This window comes from Juglans microcarpa x Juglans regia, chromosome 2D (genome assembly GCF_004785595.1).
Source record: "Juglans microcarpa x Juglans regia isolate MS1-56 chromosome 2D, Jm3101_v1.0, whole genome shotgun sequence".
Classification (NCBI taxonomy): Eukaryota; Viridiplantae; Streptophyta; class Magnoliopsida; order Fagales; family Juglandaceae; genus Juglans; species Juglans microcarpa x Juglans regia.
In genome coordinates, this window is record NC_054596.1 from 34505918 (window position 1) to 34524185 (window position 18268).

At 37.3% G+C, this 18268-nt stretch overlaps 1 protein-coding gene across 1 annotated transcript; it reads right to left on the reverse strand.

Annotated features, from left to right (window-relative positions):
• Window positions 1–3383: 3383 nt before the first annotated feature.
• LOC121248687 (cytokinin dehydrogenase 3-like) lies at window positions 3384–7160 on the reverse strand. Its single transcript, XM_041147226.1, has 5 exons — window positions 6458–7160; window positions 5529–5656; window positions 4853–5140; window positions 4308–4576; window positions 3384–3835 (listed from the first exon to the last, which is right to left on the reverse strand). The coding sequence occupies exons 1-5, from the start codon at window positions 7074–7076 to the stop codon at window positions 3547–3549; spliced, it is 1593 nt and encodes a 530-aa protein (XP_041003160.1). The 5' UTR covers window positions 7077–7160; the 3' UTR covers window positions 3384–3546.
• Window positions 7161–18268: the final 11108 nt, after the last annotated feature.

An 18268-nucleotide genomic window follows, 5' to 3' on the forward strand; every position in this document is an offset into this window, starting at 1 on the left:
TAGTGCACTCCATCTCATTTATATTCGACGGTAATTATAACGTGGTATTTATCCATCCATTCTCAAATTTGTACGTGATTTTAAAAACTAAAACTGATGAATTTAAATGGGGTATTTTCAAATCAGCTAGCTCGCTAATTACATATATATATATATATATATATATATATATATAATGAGTTTCATTTTCTTATGAAAATGTACACCTCATCGCATGTTCATTTAGATGAGAAATTGATCGAACTGATATAAAAAATTCTATATGCAGTTATTTTTGCGTACTTCTTACGCACTCTACTAATATGTTTGGTTGTGTTACTTTATTTTAATAGAAAATAACTATTATGGTCAATTACATCAATGAAGTGTGTAAAGAATATATAATAATAATTGTACGTAACAAAACTCATATATATATATATATATATATATATATTATATTCAGTCCAAGGGTCCCAGATAACGCACGCGCAAACGCCCATTTCAAGATTCTGAAGAAAGAGTTGATCACATCAAGGGGAATTCAGGATAAAATGTGAAACAAAGGTGGGTCTTGCTGATCATCTGGACCGGCCAGGCTGTATATATAATATATAGAATTGAGTTCTTTTTTTTTTTTTTTTTTTTTAATGGATGACAGCGAGAAATTAAGAAAGCTGCTTGCTTGCAAAATGCTGGCCAACACTACTGTACTCATGATCGATCATGATCATGAAGAGCAGCAGCAGCATAATCGCCCCGCAGGCATCATCTTGGACCATTTTCAAGATACTGGTCAGTAGTTTTAAGCCCCACTCCCACAAAATTAAAATATCGGTGCTTTTTTAAGTTGACACATCATGTTTAAGACTTGATCTATATCAGTAATGTGTTGATCAGAGAGTTAATTATAAACAAGCTAGCTAGCTAGCAGCTTACTGATAGATTATTTTTTCGTATGATCTGATCAATCTGATCATCTTTAATTAATTTGTTGCTAATTAATCTTCCATGACAGCTTCAGCTACCAATCTTCATTATTCCACCTTAAACTATCAGTCTTTCCTATTTTAAAATGAAATATGATCAAATAAAGAATAATGTTACTCTGCCCTCTCATTTTGATCACTCATATATTTATTTATTTTATTTATTGATAATTAAGAAGTGAATATTAGTCTATTGATATATATTTTTTTTTTATTTTTAAAAATATTTAAATATGTTAAAAAATAAAAAAAAATAAAAAAAAAATAAAATACATGAATTTTACCTAGATAGTATACTACTGGAGACAGCCTAGCATTACCCTTAAACAAAAGTAGATTATGATAATCTAGAAGGATATATAACAATTAATTAGATGGCAAACTTTTATATATAGTGACAAAAGTTCTTTTCCATCTTGGGATCTAAAAGAAATAAATATCCCTATGATATCACCACAGTCGAGCAGCAAGAGCTAGCTAGCTAGGAAGGTGTGAACAAATTAAGCAGAGAAAGGGTTTTGAGTTGGGTTCATCTCCAACAAAACAAAAGCTTTTAAAGTCCACATGAGATATTGATCCCACTGAAGGCTACAAAGGAGGGGCAAAACAAAACAATATTCCTAGGTCCAGCTATAAAGTTAAATACCATGAATTTCAATTATTGTTATGTTTCCCTGGTGGGTTTTACATGTTGCTAAACATGCAAACCATAGGTTGGCAAGCTTTATTGGATAGCCCTTCTTTTCCTAATTAGAATAACAAACATTAATTGAAAGGCCATCATGCATGGTAAATAGATCGAATGGGAAAACAAAAGTGATGCTACGTACTCATGTTTATATGAAAAGATTTCATAAAATATAATATATGGTTTCATGTGGGATATATCAGATCTCTTTTTTTAAGAAAAATCATTTTCATTCATTCATCAAAAAAACTTACATCTATGATCGGACACATTCTTAAATATCTTCATATCAAACATGACATCATAAACTAAAATAATGTATTTAGAGCTCCACCGATACATTATTTTCTTTTGTGACTGATCTGATTTTCACTATTGTTGATTCTTTTTATAGATAAACGTCCAATAGACAACACTCTCTGTTTAAACAGAGACTCAATCTCACTCTTCATAAAAAGAGAGAACTCAACCTCTACAAATAAAAGTCCAAGAAATGGACTTTTTTTAAAAAATTTTAATTAACAATAAGGAAACCAAAAAGGAAAGTAGTAACATAGATTCGAAAAAGGATGTATTACAGTTAGGATCAACTCCGGTAGATTTTAAAATCTGTGACGGGCCGTGATGGAAATACAATTGTCTCTTTTTAGCCACAAATGTCAGATTTGAAAGGTCTGGTGGAGGCAAGTCCGATGATCTGACACGTGTGTTGAGAAGAGCTGCCAGAAGGGGTGGTTTTTGCAAAACTACCACTTTCTTTCGAACAATTTTTTACCTGTGAATCTGCTTGTGTTACGTGTGTCTCTCGAGAGTTACAGGAAAATAGTAGATCTCTCTTTTTCAGCTTTGGAGAAAGCAAAATAAAACTAAGTAAAAAAACCCATGATAGACAAGGTGCATGGGTGAATGGAGGAAGGAGGGAAGGAAAAAGAGGAAGCCAATGCTTCCTCCCCCTCCAGCAAAATTCAGATCTAGAGCCCTTATTTTTTTTTGAGTAGTGATAAATACACAACACTTTTTACAACACATTATAAAATAAGGGTATTTTTATAAAATGATGTTAGTTTTATAAGATATTTTATAAAAATACCCCTCCTTTTAAAACATTGTTCTATAAAATGTTGTAAAATGTATTGTGTGTTTATTATTTTTCTTTTTTTTTGGGGGGGGAGGGGCGCCTCCTAAACATACATATATCATATCTAATTTATAATAAAAGTAAATTTACAATTCGACGTACTAAGTTAAATTATATCAGTTTATGAATTTAGTTTTATAAGATTTCTTTGTGATTATAGTATTTTTTTTTAATTTTAATATTTGATAATTTAGATATACAATTTAAAATTTCTTTGCCAAACGAATTAAAAAATGACTAAATTAATAGCATCGATAGTTAAGATCATTTTTATTATGGAAAAAAAAAATAAACCCAATTTGACACAAATCTATTATTTGTTGTTGTTTAATTGGAAACTTTGATTATCTTATCTTCTTAATTTTCTCAACGAATTCAGATATATGTGCTAGCTAGGGATCAGAACTGATGATGAGCCATGCATTCATAATCGGTACCCATCGAACACTTTTTGGGCTGCAGATTAATTATGGGTTGGGTCAGCTTAGCCCAAAAAGTAAAGTAATTAGTTTCTAATTAGAGCTTAATTTGATCGATCTTGGCCCAAATAATAGTCAGTTATAGTACAACCAGATCGAATACTCACATGTATAAATGTCGACAGATCCATCTCAAATTCTAAAATTCATATGCTCGCTAAATAAATAATCTCATCCTCGGTCAGGCTCGGGATTAAACCAGAATCCAGCTTGCTAGCTAGCTACCTGAATGATCAATGCAATCTTGCCTGCCTATAGCTAATTAATTGCTTTCTAATTGAATATCTTCTGTCCTGGTGCTAATATATGTTTTGGATCGAACTGAGCTTTTCTGTCTTGAAAAGTTGCCCATTTCAAGCCAAAATGGTTTCTCCAATCTTCTTGTGTTTCGTAGTGTGAAAGATAGAGCTTGAACTTGATGCCCATACGAACGCAAAGCTTTAATATCAATTTGTTTTGGGCGTCAAATTCCTCCCAGTTATTGTTTCCACTTGACCGCAACATGCTTACCACGTAGAAAACATCCTCCTCCGGTATTACTGCTGACATCTTATCATTCCACCTGTAATTCATTAAAATTTGGCATCTTAATGTCCACAAACTCAAAGATTTGAATAACTTCTGTAAACTTTATTATTTGAGTAATTATACATATAGTGCGTAAACGTTGCGTAATCACTTTAAAAAATAGTAAGATCTATTATTAAAAAATTAATTTTTTTCCATATAGGTCCCATGTTTTATTCACTTTTTTCAAAGTGATTACGCGGTGATTGCACAATTTACTGTTGTTATAAATATATTTTCTCCATATATGTGTGTGTGTGAATTACTAGAGTACTTCTCTCTCTTAATAATGGAGCCTAAAATAATATATATTTAGTATGACATATATAGCTAGCATGCAATAATTAATTATCATTTAATTATATTCTAACATATATATATATATATATAAATATATAGCATTGACTTATAAAACAAATGAATTTTTTTAATTAGTTTAAGTAAAGAATTAAAGACAAATTACTTACTTGTTTCGGTTCGTGGGGTAAATTAGAACGAGTCCTGCTGGAATGTTTTCTTTAAGAATCATATGCCCGAAAACAGCGGACTCGAACTCCAAGATACGAGATTTTGGTATAAAAATATTCAACCATGGATGAGGAATATCCCATAGACCTTTCGATCTAAGGCCTTGCTCTTCACTTGCAACTCTATTCAGAAAGTCTACGACTGCTACATCTTTCACGAACTTAAATCCAGGAACAAACCCTAATCCCTTGAGCAAAACTTCCAGTTCCTATATATATATATAAAAATTATAATGGTCTGACGTCAGATTATAATTACAAATTAATAGAGTTATATGCTATGCATACAGTCACTTTGGTATAATTATTATGCACTCTATTGATGTGATTGATCAAAACAGTTATTTTATATAATAAAAAAGTAACGCAGTCAATCACATTAGTAAACTACGTAAAGAGTATACAAAAAAGAATGTACATAAAATTTTTGTATATTATATATATATATATATATCCATGATTGATGATGACGATGTTTTACGTACCTTGTCCACAGTAATTGGTGCAGTGTGATCACCATAGTATTTGGCGACTTCTAGGCAGAAGACGATTCCATATTTTGTTACCAAAGAAGAAATTCTTGGCTGGTCAGGTTTAGGATAAAAGGAAAGATCTGGAGGACCTTGATTCAGTAGAAGCGAACCTTCTACATAATCAAATCCATAATTCTTATGTGACGAGGTCGTTGATCTTCCATTATTTGATGAGATCAAACGTTCTTGGTCTTTGGAAAACTGAGAGAAGTTGGTGTATAGTATTCGTAGCCACTTAACCTACAAACAAATTAATATGGCAACCCAAGACTTTAAAAAATAAAATAAAATAAAAGAAGAGAGATTGATATATATATATATATATATATATATATATATATATATATATATACATGCATCATGTGTGATGTACAGCTTGCTCGGGTTTTTCTTTACGGCAAGCAATAATATCTACTAGTTTTGGCAAGTACATTATTAATCCGTGAGTGAATTAAATTGCACAATTATTTATGTATTGCAATATCATGAATTCAAACGTACGTGGGAAGTTATTAATTGGCATTAATGAAGATTGACAGTACCATCTAAGAACAAATATATAAGAGACAATTTAAGTCACAGCACGTCAATTATCTGGTGCATATAAATTGTTATTCATGTATAGTACCCTTTTTGGAGCTGGTTCTAGAGCTATTCTTGCTCTGGTTATAATCCCAAACTGGCCTAAACCTCCAAGCACAGCATAATATAGCTCCGAGTTCACCTTAGCGGAGCATGTCACAAAATCCCCTTTTCCTGTACGTATAATAATATAAAACAAAATGAAAATTATATATATATAATTAGAATCATGAAACACAGAAAAACCACTGAATCATTAATAAACTAATATTACATATATATATATATATATATATATATATATTCAAAGAATGTCCTGCCGAGTGCCGGCCCGCCGGCCATGTCTTTGAATATAATATATAATATATATTAATACAGTCTCTCAACTGATCAATGGTTTCGTAGTTTTCGTGACTAGGATATTCCCTTACAGTTCTAACCAATTTAATAAAGTGTTTTTAATCGTGTTGGACTCTACGACTATAAGTTTTTAGTACGAACGTACTTCTATATTTTAGTAGTTCTATTCATATTATATTCATTTGCTTTAGTAATACTGGTCGGTATTTTTGGTTCTTTTGATTTAATTTGGATGTTTAAGTACGGTCGTTGGTATAATATATATTATATATCCTTATAATAATTTGCTTATATAAGCAATATAATTAACGTACTGATCTTGCATCTATCTATATATTTATATATAACTTCATCATCCTCTAAATATAGGAAAAACCTGAAAATAGAAAAACAAAAAAAAAAATATTGCTAGTAATATATTATATAATTTTAAGATAGACAAGTGTTGCGCTAAAAAAAATAAGATCCATTATTAAAAAGTGAGACTTTTCATGCGAGTCTTAGATCTGCTCCCTTTTTATTTAAAGGAATACGCGGGATTTACGCAATATTCTAAAATTGGACAAATTAATAATTTTCAAAAAAGGAAAATATTAGTTTGGATTACATGCATACCTGTGATAACATCCATTTCATGAACATTGCTGATCTGAGGTCCGAAACGAAACGTTTGCCCACTGATCCCTGCATTGGAGAGAGTCCCCCCGACCGTTAGATACAAGTAGTCTGTCCACGAAACCGGTGCAAGTCCATGTGTTAGTGTGGTCTGCAACACGTCTATCCAAAGCTGCTCCCCTCCAACGTCAGCGTAAAACCCCAACGACGGACTCCTCGAGACGGATATTCTAGAGCCGGCCTTTCTAAGATGATCAAGATCATTCAAGGCTGTCATGTTTATCACAACACCGTTACGAGACATAGCTTGTCCTCGTACGGAATGGCCATGACCTCTTGCGGCTATTTTAATGGGGACAGAACTGTTGAACGCGGATTTAACTAAGGTTGCAATTTCATTTGCAGAGGTTGGATGAAAGACTGTTGATGGGATTTCATGAACTATATGGCCATAATCTGTAGAGGCTAGTTTCAGGGTCTCAGGGTCGTTACGAAACTTATCTGCAATGTCTTTGGGTGGGAAAAAGGTTGTCCCTTGGTCCGACAACCCGACCAGAAAGATGCTGACAATGAAAACGGTCGTCAAATATTGTGGAATTAGGACGAAGTTTCCAGCCATTTTTCTGAGAGAAAAGTGAGAATACTGGAAGCGGGGCAGAAGAAGAAGAAGAGATGAAGATTTGAGGAATATATGTTATATGGGGGAAGGACGTTGCATGAGCAATTTATATATAGATCCACAAATCTTTGGCATCGCTGTTATATATATATATATATATATATATATATATATATATATATATATATATATATATATTGAGAGAGAGTAATCTTTAGCGATTGACATGGAAACAAACCAAAGAGGTCGGTTACATTAATTTTATTTTACGCAAGGACAAGACTTCCGTTTTGAAGATAAGAACAAGACCTACAATATTATGAGCTGGTTTCGATACATAAATTATTTCATTTTATTTCATCTCATTTGATTTTATTATTATTATTTTTTAAAATTTTTATATAAAATATAATAAACAATTCAATTTTTTCAAATCTTAAAATAATAATAATATTAAAAATTAATATTTTAATAATATTTTATTCAACTCATTTAAAACCATATCATCTCATGATCTCACTATCCAAACGAGTCCTAAATATATATATATATATATGTTTTTACCCCCAAAAAAAAAAAATTAACTACGTGCGCGCATATATGCGAAGAGAGATGAACATCGTGCGCATTCATATTCGTGATCATTAATTATAATAATATAATTCTATTTTACGCGAGGGCATGAAGCCTTCCGTTTTGAAGATAAGGACAAGATCAGTTACAATATTCTTATAAGAGTAATGTTATATACAGTTATGTTAATATATATGAAGACATCGCATTCATATTCATCATTAAATATAATAATATAATTCTTTCCCATGGTTATACATATTAAGTACTAATTAAGAGTAAGTGAATATATAAGGTATGAATTATAAGTGTTTCCAATTAATTGATCAGCACTAGTACTGCATGGTCTTTCATTTAATTCTCAAGTCTCATGGTAATTAATTTTTCGTTGTTTTCTAAACTGTTTTGGGATTTCCAAATCAATTTATTAATGGGACATTTAATAATATTAGTTGTGATACTTATAATATCATTTATATTCAAATAATATAATAAATACTGACGTGATGAAATCAAATAATTAATTAATATTTATATAATTTAGTCACAACAAATGTTAAGTTTTTAAGAAAGCTACCCACGCAGCTTGTTAATTAATTTGACATTTGACTTTTCGAAACTCTATATATTTATAATGCTTTTGACTTTCTAAAAATATTTTTATAATATATGTATATTTCAATGTACTTTAAAAAAGAGTTTGAATAAATATGGCCGGGCGCGTATCCTCAATTAAGGCTTAATAAATGAGCATATAACTCTCAAGTTTGGATTTAATAATTTATCTTAAGGTGAACATACATGCATGGTACCGAAAGTAGTTTAATGACTTTTGCTTAAAGATACTTATATTTTTAAATGCTTGAATATTAAATGTGGGTTGATTTTTGAAACTTTAAATATATATATATATATAGTACTTTGATTTGAAACTTTTAATCCATTTCAAATTTAATCAAACAGTGATTTTTTGTTAATGTTTTGTTAGTAAATTGTTAATAATGTCGCATGCTACGAAACAATAACCAAAAATTAAAAGAAACTTAATAAAAGTATGGAAAGTCTTGAAAATCCATTCTTAAATCCAAAAAAAAAAAAAAAGGTAGAAAAAAATTTAACTAGAAAACATTAGAAAAAGATGATTTTTTTATAAGCTGTTTTATAAAAATAAATATTTGCTTAAGAATAAATATTTGCTTAAAAATAAATATTTGCTTAAGAATAATGGATACACTTATAACCATTTTTACAATCATGTATACAACTATTTTTTAAATTGAAGATATTTCTATAAAAATATGATATTTTTATAAGTTATTTTATAAAAATGCTCCTCATTTAAAATAGGGAGTTGTGTAAAGAGTTGTGAAAAGTTAAGGTTTCATGTAGAAAATATTAGTTTTGTTTTATTTTGTTTTAAAATTTACTTTTATTTTGGTGAACACATGTTGACATCTTGTTAATACAAATTGATGTGAAGTGAGTTCTAAAGGAAATGCCTAAAATAAAAGGATAAAGGTTGAAAGCACAAGAAATAAAAAATTCAAAATTAAAAAAAGTCAAAATTAGAGTAGGTCGACTATCAAATCAAACCAGACATACTCTACTTATTATTTAAGCTTTTCTCAATTATAGTTATTTTGGAGCACTATTTTCAATTCAATATATATATATATATATATATGCTGTCTAAAGCTAGCTTTGAGTTGTAAAGCTTTTCAACGCTTCCATTGCTCACTGCAGGCCAACTCGATTACCCACATTGTTACCTCCCATTGCCATTTAGAAGATTAGCCATTTTCTAAATACATTAGCCATTTTCAAGTTATATGCTAAATACATTAGCCATTTTCTATATATCATGTTTTTCTCCATATATAATTTGTATTAGAGATGATAATGCAAATTATAACTTGGAAATCTGAATTATCACCTCTAGTATTGGAATCTCTATATGTATTAATATATCTCTAATTTTGTATCCATATTTTTCACTGGCTTGAATTATAAATATTTTTAAATATGTTTTTGATATTTTATTAGGACCTCATGTACTTTTTTTTGCTAATTTTCTCGTATTTTTTAATGCCTCGATCCATTTTTTTCTTGAATAAAATATATTTTTTGCATTATTTTGGTTTATTATTTGATCAATATCATCTTCTAATTTCGTCAAAATGCGTTAGTAACAAGTTTACTATGATTCATGATCAGCTTGTCATGATCTTTTAGATTAAGTTGAATTTCCCTTTTTGTCATTTGACTTGCTTCTTCATGATTTCCAAACTATCGATTCTAAAACATGCTCACAAACAAGATAAAGACACTTTTCAGTTAGTAACTAATTTAAAATTGAAATAAACAAGAAATTATAAATTGAAATACCATTAATATACATTTATTGATTTTATGCGTTGGTTAACCAACGAATAAAATCACTAATTTCTAATTATATATGAACATATGAGAGATAGAATGAAAGAATTTTTTTTTTTTTTTTTAAATTAAGATATGTGAAAAATTTAGCCATATTCTTTTAAGTTCTATTCAAGTGATCATTTCAGTTTGGACACTGATGAATGAAATATTTTGATACCATACATAGTGTACCAATGTATCGTTTTGAATTATTTATATATATATATATATATGTGTGTGTGTGTACTCATGTGTGAACTTATAATAAGAATTTGAGAATTTATACAATAAGTATTCTTAAATATTTATTTACACGAATATTATTAAATATTGAAGGGTCGACGTGGCAATATTTTTATCTCTTTCTGAAGTTGGCTATCAGATATAACAAGAGAATTGAAGATCGATGATATCTATTCGAGTATTTTGTCATTCCTTCTAGGTTTGTTTCCGCACCTGTCACTTCAACATGCTTCTTTTATATTTTCCTTTTAAGCCGCCCTAAGCCAGCTCTAATTTTTCATCATTTTTCCTTTCTAATTAATTTTTATTTTTTTCCTCGCGTACATTTCATTTTTTAATAGGCATTATTTTCTTCTCTCTTTTTCCTTTTTTACTTTTTTTTAGTTTTGGGAAGAACAAAGGTTTCATGTCATTTATAGGAGTGGTAGTTTAGGTTAATCATGTGTTATCATGTACGTGGAGTACTCATGAGTATAAAACTATATATATATGAAACGATCTTAATTTTATTCATTCATTTAACAAATCGGTCGTAATAAACTTGAATAAGACCCATTTCAATAGGCTTTTTCGATGATATATTTAACACAAATAAATTAAAATAATGCAAATTAATCTATCCGATTTGATTATAAACACAATCTCGTGTCTCATTATGTTAATGTCGTGTTTCGTACACCTTTAGGCTGAATTCCAGCAACTCCAGTCTTGGTTCTCGCACTTGTACACTTAAGAAAACACAATGAGTGGGGACCTTGGTGGAGGCTGTGGAGTCTTTGATGCTTAAGTCAGTATATCTCCTTAGTCGTTTGTGTGAATGCTTAGAGGAATAAGAGAGAGTTCTTCGTACCTGAAGGTTGGATTTTATACTAAGTTTCTGGGTGAGGACATTTCATACCTTGCCTCAGAGAGTTTATATCACTTTAACTATTCATTTAGTCAGAATCTTTTAATGTAGCGTGGCTCCTAGGGTGACGCCATTAATATAGCGTAGAGTCTGGGGAGTGACGCTATTAATGCGGTGTAGCTCCCTGACTCATTTTGTCCTACGGATGTTCATTTTTAAGCCCCTCAATGCCTACTGTCAAGAGATCGAGGGTTCCTTGCATCTCTCGCCCACCTGCCTGCATAGGTTCCTGAGGACTAGGTGTCAGGGCGGCGAGTCACATCTGCTTTTACCATCTATTTCTCCCACGTAAGGGTAGCTTCATGGGTTGGTTTTGCTTATGGGTTGGGTACTCTATAGAGGCACATTGACTCCTTTTAGAGGAGGGTTGCTGGTCTTGATCGGGCTCTCTCTCCCCCTCCCCCTCCCCCAGAGATCCCTTATGGGCTCACTATGCGGACTAATAGGAGGAAAAATCTCCTTACAGTTATCTCGCCAATTCCTACCGAACTAGTGCAATGGGGATTCTTTCTTGCCTTTGTCTCTATGTTACTATTTTCCTGTAGTCGCAACTGTTGAGCTCTTCTGCCCTTGAAATGGACGGTTATTACTCTTCCTGACTCTACTATGTGTCAGGCTCTGGGCTCTTGATTATCCTTATGTGGCTTTTTCGTCATTAGATGGTGCCAAGCGACGGTTCCTCTCCCGACTTTATTGACACGTTTTATGACGGTTGGATTTGACACTTAATTGCATTTGTCCAATTCCCTTAGCATTGATGGTGTCAAGCGGCTCTTTCTCCCCACATCGCATCGCACAGTACACGCCATGGAATTCGTGCTCATCTTGCCAGCTTCATGGGGCACGTGTGCGTTCCCACAATTTGGGATGCTAGCCATCGTTGGGGACTATTTAAATCTCACCCCATTGTCGTTTGGAACCTACTTCGCTTTCTCCTTCTTTCTTAGAGTTATTTGTGCTTCCTTTCCTTCTCTTCAAATCTTCCCTCTGTGTGTATCTTGCCTCCCCTTCTTTCACCTTTACATTCACATGGCTCCTAAGAACTCTTCACGCTCTGCTCCTAAAAGCCCCAAGCATACCAAGTGTTCTGGTTCCTCACAGACTCCTTGGGATCTAGACCTTCCTAAAATCTGTACTGAGTCTCAAAGATTCGACGGGTTCTCCTGGCGATCGGTGGTGACTCCTGGTGAGTTGGAGTCGCTAAAGCTAAAATTCAAGGTGCTTGGTATCGTTGAGTTTAAGGTGTCTTCTCCCAACGAAGGCGCCGTAGATTCTAAAGGGTACGCCTCTAAGGTGGCTTTGTACCCTAGCATATTTTCCAGTAGCCTTAGGCTGTCTTTCTACCATCCAGTTCGTGATGTACTAGATTACCTGTGTTTGGCACCTGCTAAACTCCACCCAAATGCGTGGAGGATCTTGGTGTCATGTTGCATCATTTGGTAGCGAGCGTTGGAGGAGGCAGGTTCTGAGTGCCCTGATCTCACTGCTCGAAGTTCCTCCTTACCCACAATCTCTTAAAGCAAAGTGGCAACACATGCAGCTTCTGTTCTATCCAGGCGCTAGCTTGTTCTGAGTCGCAGTATAATAGGGTGAAGGGGTGGAGTCAGAGCTTCTTTTTCCTGTCCAGCAGAGGATGGGAGTTCTCGGTCGGGCAAGTTAACCCATACAACTACCCGGTTCGCGCCATCTAGGGGTTGTTGGTAAGGACAAGAGTTTTAGGCCCTCGGCGACTCTTGAGGAAGTGAGCTACATCGAGACCTTTCTTGACTGGGTGAAAGCCCACCCAAACATTATTTCTTCTAAGGCCCTGTTGGATGAGGACAGCCTTCAGCAATACTTGCCTCCTCTGGACAACATGCATTTTATTGACCGAGCCATACTGATGCAGGCTGTCATTCCCTAGGCCCATAAGCATTCTCCTAGCTCTTCGGTGGAGGGGAAAGGAAAGAAATGTAGGAGGAAATCTCTTGCCAAAAGCAGTTCTAACTCTGCGCTTGTGCCCCCTACCCCTTCCCTGGGCAGTCTTCTGTTCCGGTGCTCGTTCCCTGGCCAAAGCCATTTTTGAATAGGGAAGAGAAGATTGTATCGTCCCTTAATACCACGTCTTCTTCTCCTTCTCCACGAGAGGTGGGTGTTGCTGATTCCTAACAACAAGTCCGAGCTGACCCTTCGATGGCTGGCATTACACAGCCCGGGGGGACTTTCCCAATCGCTTTGAAAATTTCTTCTCCGACTCCATCGGGCAATGTGGGGATCGTGGAACTTTTGCTCGAAGTGGAGTTGCTCTCATTGCAGTTTATGGGGTCCTTTTGTACCGTACTATTCAAGAGTTCCAATCAGTTCCCTTTTCTCCCGAGATTGACCTTGAAAGGGTTCCCTCACCCTTATCCGAGGAGCGTCCTGTCAAGGGCAATGATTTTCTTGACTGGGTTTCTATCCCGGAGTCTCCATTGCTTATACTCTTAAAGTTGAGGTTGTCTCGACCGAGCCCAAATCAGTAGATGATGAAGGTGATGACGTTGTGTCCGGGAGGGAAATTGCGAGGGCTATGTCATGGGCCACAGGGGGTTCTGGTGGATGCACCCGAGATTGAGGTCGCGGCGGTGTCAGTGGAGGCCAACGAAGTTTTGGTTTTTGCTACTGACACTAGGGCCCCATTGCCCTTCACTGGCACTATCCCGGCCTTGGTCTTGGTGAAAGTTGGAGCTCAGGTTAAAGTTGGCGAGGGTGGGGAGGTCCCGACTACTTTGGTGGACGCTAGGGCTCCTTTTTCCTTCACTAACACCATCCCGACTTGGGTGTCGACTGGGGTTGGTGCCGAGGCAGAAATGAGATCGGTGAGGGAGCCCTTCTTGTTCCTGGTACAAATGTGTCGGCGGCTAGTGAGGCTCCAGTAGTTTCCACGGGCCCAAGGGTCGGAAAGGTTCCTAAGTGTGCCATGGAAGGTAAAGGTGAGGGCGAAGGCCGGGGAGGTCCATCTTTGGCGGAGTTCACAGGGGGCGATGGCATCCTAATCGAGAATCCTTCTGAGGAGAGGGGGGATGCTGCTCCAAGGTCAGCGGTAGGTGGGGCCTGTCCTAACCCTGTCCCAGAAATGGCCAGGAAACATAGAGGGTTCTTCTCCGGAGTTAACTATCAACTTGTTACATTCCTTTTTAAGTTTTCTTGGCGTATTTTCATTTGACACTAACATGAAACTTTCATGGTAGGGCGTAAAATGGTTGGCAGCCTTCATCAAGGATGACTAGGAGGGGCTAGAAGGTGAGAACCAAGAGCTCCGATATTTGGCACAGTTGACCTTGCGTCATGCCAAGGAAGAGAGGGAGAGAAAAGGAGAGTTAGAGGAAACCCTCGGCAGAGGTAGAAGAGGATACTCCAGCTTCGTCATCGAAAAGCCCAACTTAAGTTTGACATGGCGAGGTCCTGGAAGAGGCTAGTTCGTGCCTTCTTGAAGCGACGCTCAATAAGGAAGCGAGAGATAGCCTTTAAGAATCATTCAATCATAAGCAAGAGGAGCTGGAGCAGTTGCGAGCGGACAACTTAAAGTTCAGCAAACAACATGATTCCAATGCCCGGTCATACAATTGGTTGGAAGGGAAATTAGAGAAGGTCTCCAAGTATCTGCAGGAAAAGAGGGACTCTCTCAAGGCCAAGTCCCAGATACTGAAGGACTTGGAGGTCGAGGATGCTTTGGCTCGTGCTAGGAGTCCAGCGAGAAAAGTCATGTTGTAGGGTTGGAGACCCGGCTTGCTGAGGCCGACCGTGTGATTGTCACCCACGAGGCTACTATCTTTGACCTACGTTATTGCCTTGATAATGCCAACACTATCATTCCCTAGCTGCGCGAGGAGTTGTCACACATCCATTTGGTCCGCAATGACGCTTGGAGAGGATGAGGGACCATGTGCTCCTGAATCTCCGGAGCAATTTGAGGGCATTGAAAGTGCAAGACCTCCCTCCAGACCTAATGGCATTGAAGCGAGGTGCCTCAATAGGGAAAACGTTGATCACGAGCGTACTCTCAGACAACCCCGCCAACTAAATACTTCCCTCTTGTATCGACCTGTTTCCATTTTCCTTTGTTTATGTTTGTACTTTGTAATGACATTAATGGAATTCCTTGTACATGATTTTCTTTCTTCTTAGGCTCTTCTTTTTCTTCTTTACTTTTAGCTTTTCATTTGTCTGCATTGGCGAATGCATCAGGCGAGGGGTGTAGGGGCAATGCCACTTGTGTAATGAACAAACGTAAGTAGGACTTATCCATTATCGCGATCATAAATCTGGATTGTCTTGATTTGTTGCTGTCAGTTTGTGGGGTGGGACTCTTTGGGAGTTAACGCTATGTAGTGAGAGACCAAGCCCATATTCCGCAGGGAGAGAGGTCGGGAAGCCTTAGGCTAAGCCCTCCTCTTTGATCTCCCTGGGGGTGAGTCGTCGCGTAGCTAAGAAGTTGTCTCGCTCTTTGTCATAAGGAAAGTAGAAGATGTTTAATAACGCTGGAAAAAGTAAACAAGTTAATATAACTTATCTTCAACTACGAGTGCAAAATTTACAAACCTGACTTGTTTTGCTGGTGATGTGAGGTGTTATTCTTTCGGCTTCTCATTTGGTGGAGGAGGAGCGCAACGAGGATCTAAAGCGTTACTCGTTTGACGTTTCATTGTTGCAAATGGCGTCCTGGGAGTAATGTCAGCTAGTCGAATGACTAAGCACACTCTCCATCGAGGTGAGGTCGGACTGTCTTAGGCTAAGCCTGCCCCTTTGGTCCTCCCAAGGAGGTAGTTTGTCGAATGACTGAGAAGCCAGTCCGTTCTTCACAGTGATGTGGGTGGGATAAGTTGTCAGGCAGATGAGAGGCTGGACCTGCTCTCCCACGTGAGGGAGGTTGAGCCATCTGCCCACCTATTAACCCTCATGGAGAGGTAAGTTCTCGAGCAATTTGGAACTAGACCCGCTCCTGCTCGTTGACATCACAGGGAATGTAAGTGTTAGGTTAGACTGGTGCTGATCACACTCTTCGTCGTGGCAGAGGTTGGGATAAGTTGCTGGGCAGCCGAGGGGTAGACCCGTTCTCCGTCGAGTGAGGGATAAGATGGCCTTAAGGTGCATCTTGCTCTTTAGGGCCCCGCGGGGAGGTAAGTTATAGGGCAGTTTGGGATTGGACCTGCTCCCGCCTATTGACACTCACGAAGAAGGTAAATGTCAGGCAGTCAAGGGCTGGCCCGCTCTCTACCGTGAGAGGGATAAAGTAGCCTTTAGATGTAACTCATCCCTTTGGGACCTCACGGGGTGGTAAGTGTCGGACAGTTGAGTAACTGGTTCGCTCTTCACCGTGACAGGGGTCGAGGTAAGTTATCGAGCAGCTAAGAGGCTGGTCCCACTCTCCCACATGATGAAGGTGGAGCCGTCTGCCCACCTATTAACTCTTATGAGGAGATAAATTGCCGAACAATTTGAGACTGGACCCGCTCTCAGCCGTTGACATCATAGGGAAGGTAAGTGTTAGGTCAGGCTAGTTTCGATCTCACTCTTCATCGTGGCTGAGGTTGGGATAAGTTGCAGGGAAGCCGAGGGGATGGACCTGCTCTCTGTTGCGGGAGGGATAAGATGGCCGAGGTGCTGATCACTTTGCCTACCAGCACCTTTCCTTCAGAGTGGTCGCCATAGATTTCCTCGTGTAGTTCTGCTAGCACGTATTGGGCTTCTTCGAATGAGACGCACCTCATGAGAGGTGTGGAGTACCCCCTTTATTCAGGATCCCTTCAAGTAGAGTGTAATGCACTGTTCTGTTCTTGATCTTTCTAGCCTTCCATTTGTTTTCGGGTAGCTCGTTGGCATTTATGTACTTGATAATATCCAACGCCCATTCCAGAGCTCTTAGCTTTACTTACACCACTTCAATTCCCAAAGTGGGTATCTCAATAGTCCTGATCACTGTTTGTTCTGACATAGTAGAGAATCTTCTTACCTGGACGTTGCTCGCGCCTATATCAGTGTTAGATACTTCTTCAAATTTTCACTCTTCGTAGCGAACTCCCCTCGAACTTGATTGACCACACTATTTGAGAATCAGCTCGCACCTCTACTTCTTTGGCGCCCAAAGACCTAGCAATGACCAGACCAGAGAATAGTGCCTCGTACTCTGCCTCATTGTTCGTGGTTTTAAATGCCAACTTAATAGCATAATCATGCTCTTCGCCCTCATCTGCAACAATATGCACCCCCACTCTCCCTCCAGCCTGGCAGGACGAGCTGTCAACAAAGACCTGTCAAGGCTTTATGGCCAGTACCAACCCCTTCCGAGAAGCAATGAATTCTGCCACAAAATCTGTCAACACTTGCCCTTTAACAAAATTTAGTGGTGTGTACTCGATGTCGAACTCGCTCAGTTCCACGGCCTAGTTCGTAAGGCGGCCTAAGGCATCTAGTCTTTGTAGGATCTTCTTCTAGGAGGTCTCAGTGAGGTACTAGGTGAGCCTAAAAATACAGGCGGAGTCTTCAGGTGGTCACCACTAAGGCTAAGGCAAGCTGCTCTATGTGTGGGTATCTAGCCTCTACTCCTCGGTAAGCCCGGCTGGGGTAGTACACGGGCTTTTGGATTTCCCCTTCATCTCGTACCAGGGTCGAGGAAGTTGCCTGCGAGGAGACTAACTGGTACACGACCAAAGTTTCTCAACATCTAAGTTGGCTGAGCAGCGGAAGGCTGGTGAGATATTTCTTGAAAATCTCGAACGCTTGGTCATCCCATGCTCGTACTTTCCACAATACCTTAAAAAATTCCAGGCACTTAGGTCCATACTCAAGTGGTGCGGGATGATCTTTGGGTTGATTCCAAGCATGTCCTCATGATTCCAGGCGAAGGCATCTTGGTGCTCCGTGAGGAGCTACTGCATGGCGCACCTCATTTCGAGTGTCATCCCACTGCCAATCCTGGTCGTGGCTTCCGAGCGACTTGGGTTAAGGGGGATTAACTCTAGTGGCTCATTTGGCTCCACCTTCCTGAGTTCCTGTTCATCTTGAATCTCTCCATCTATTGCAGTGTGTTCGG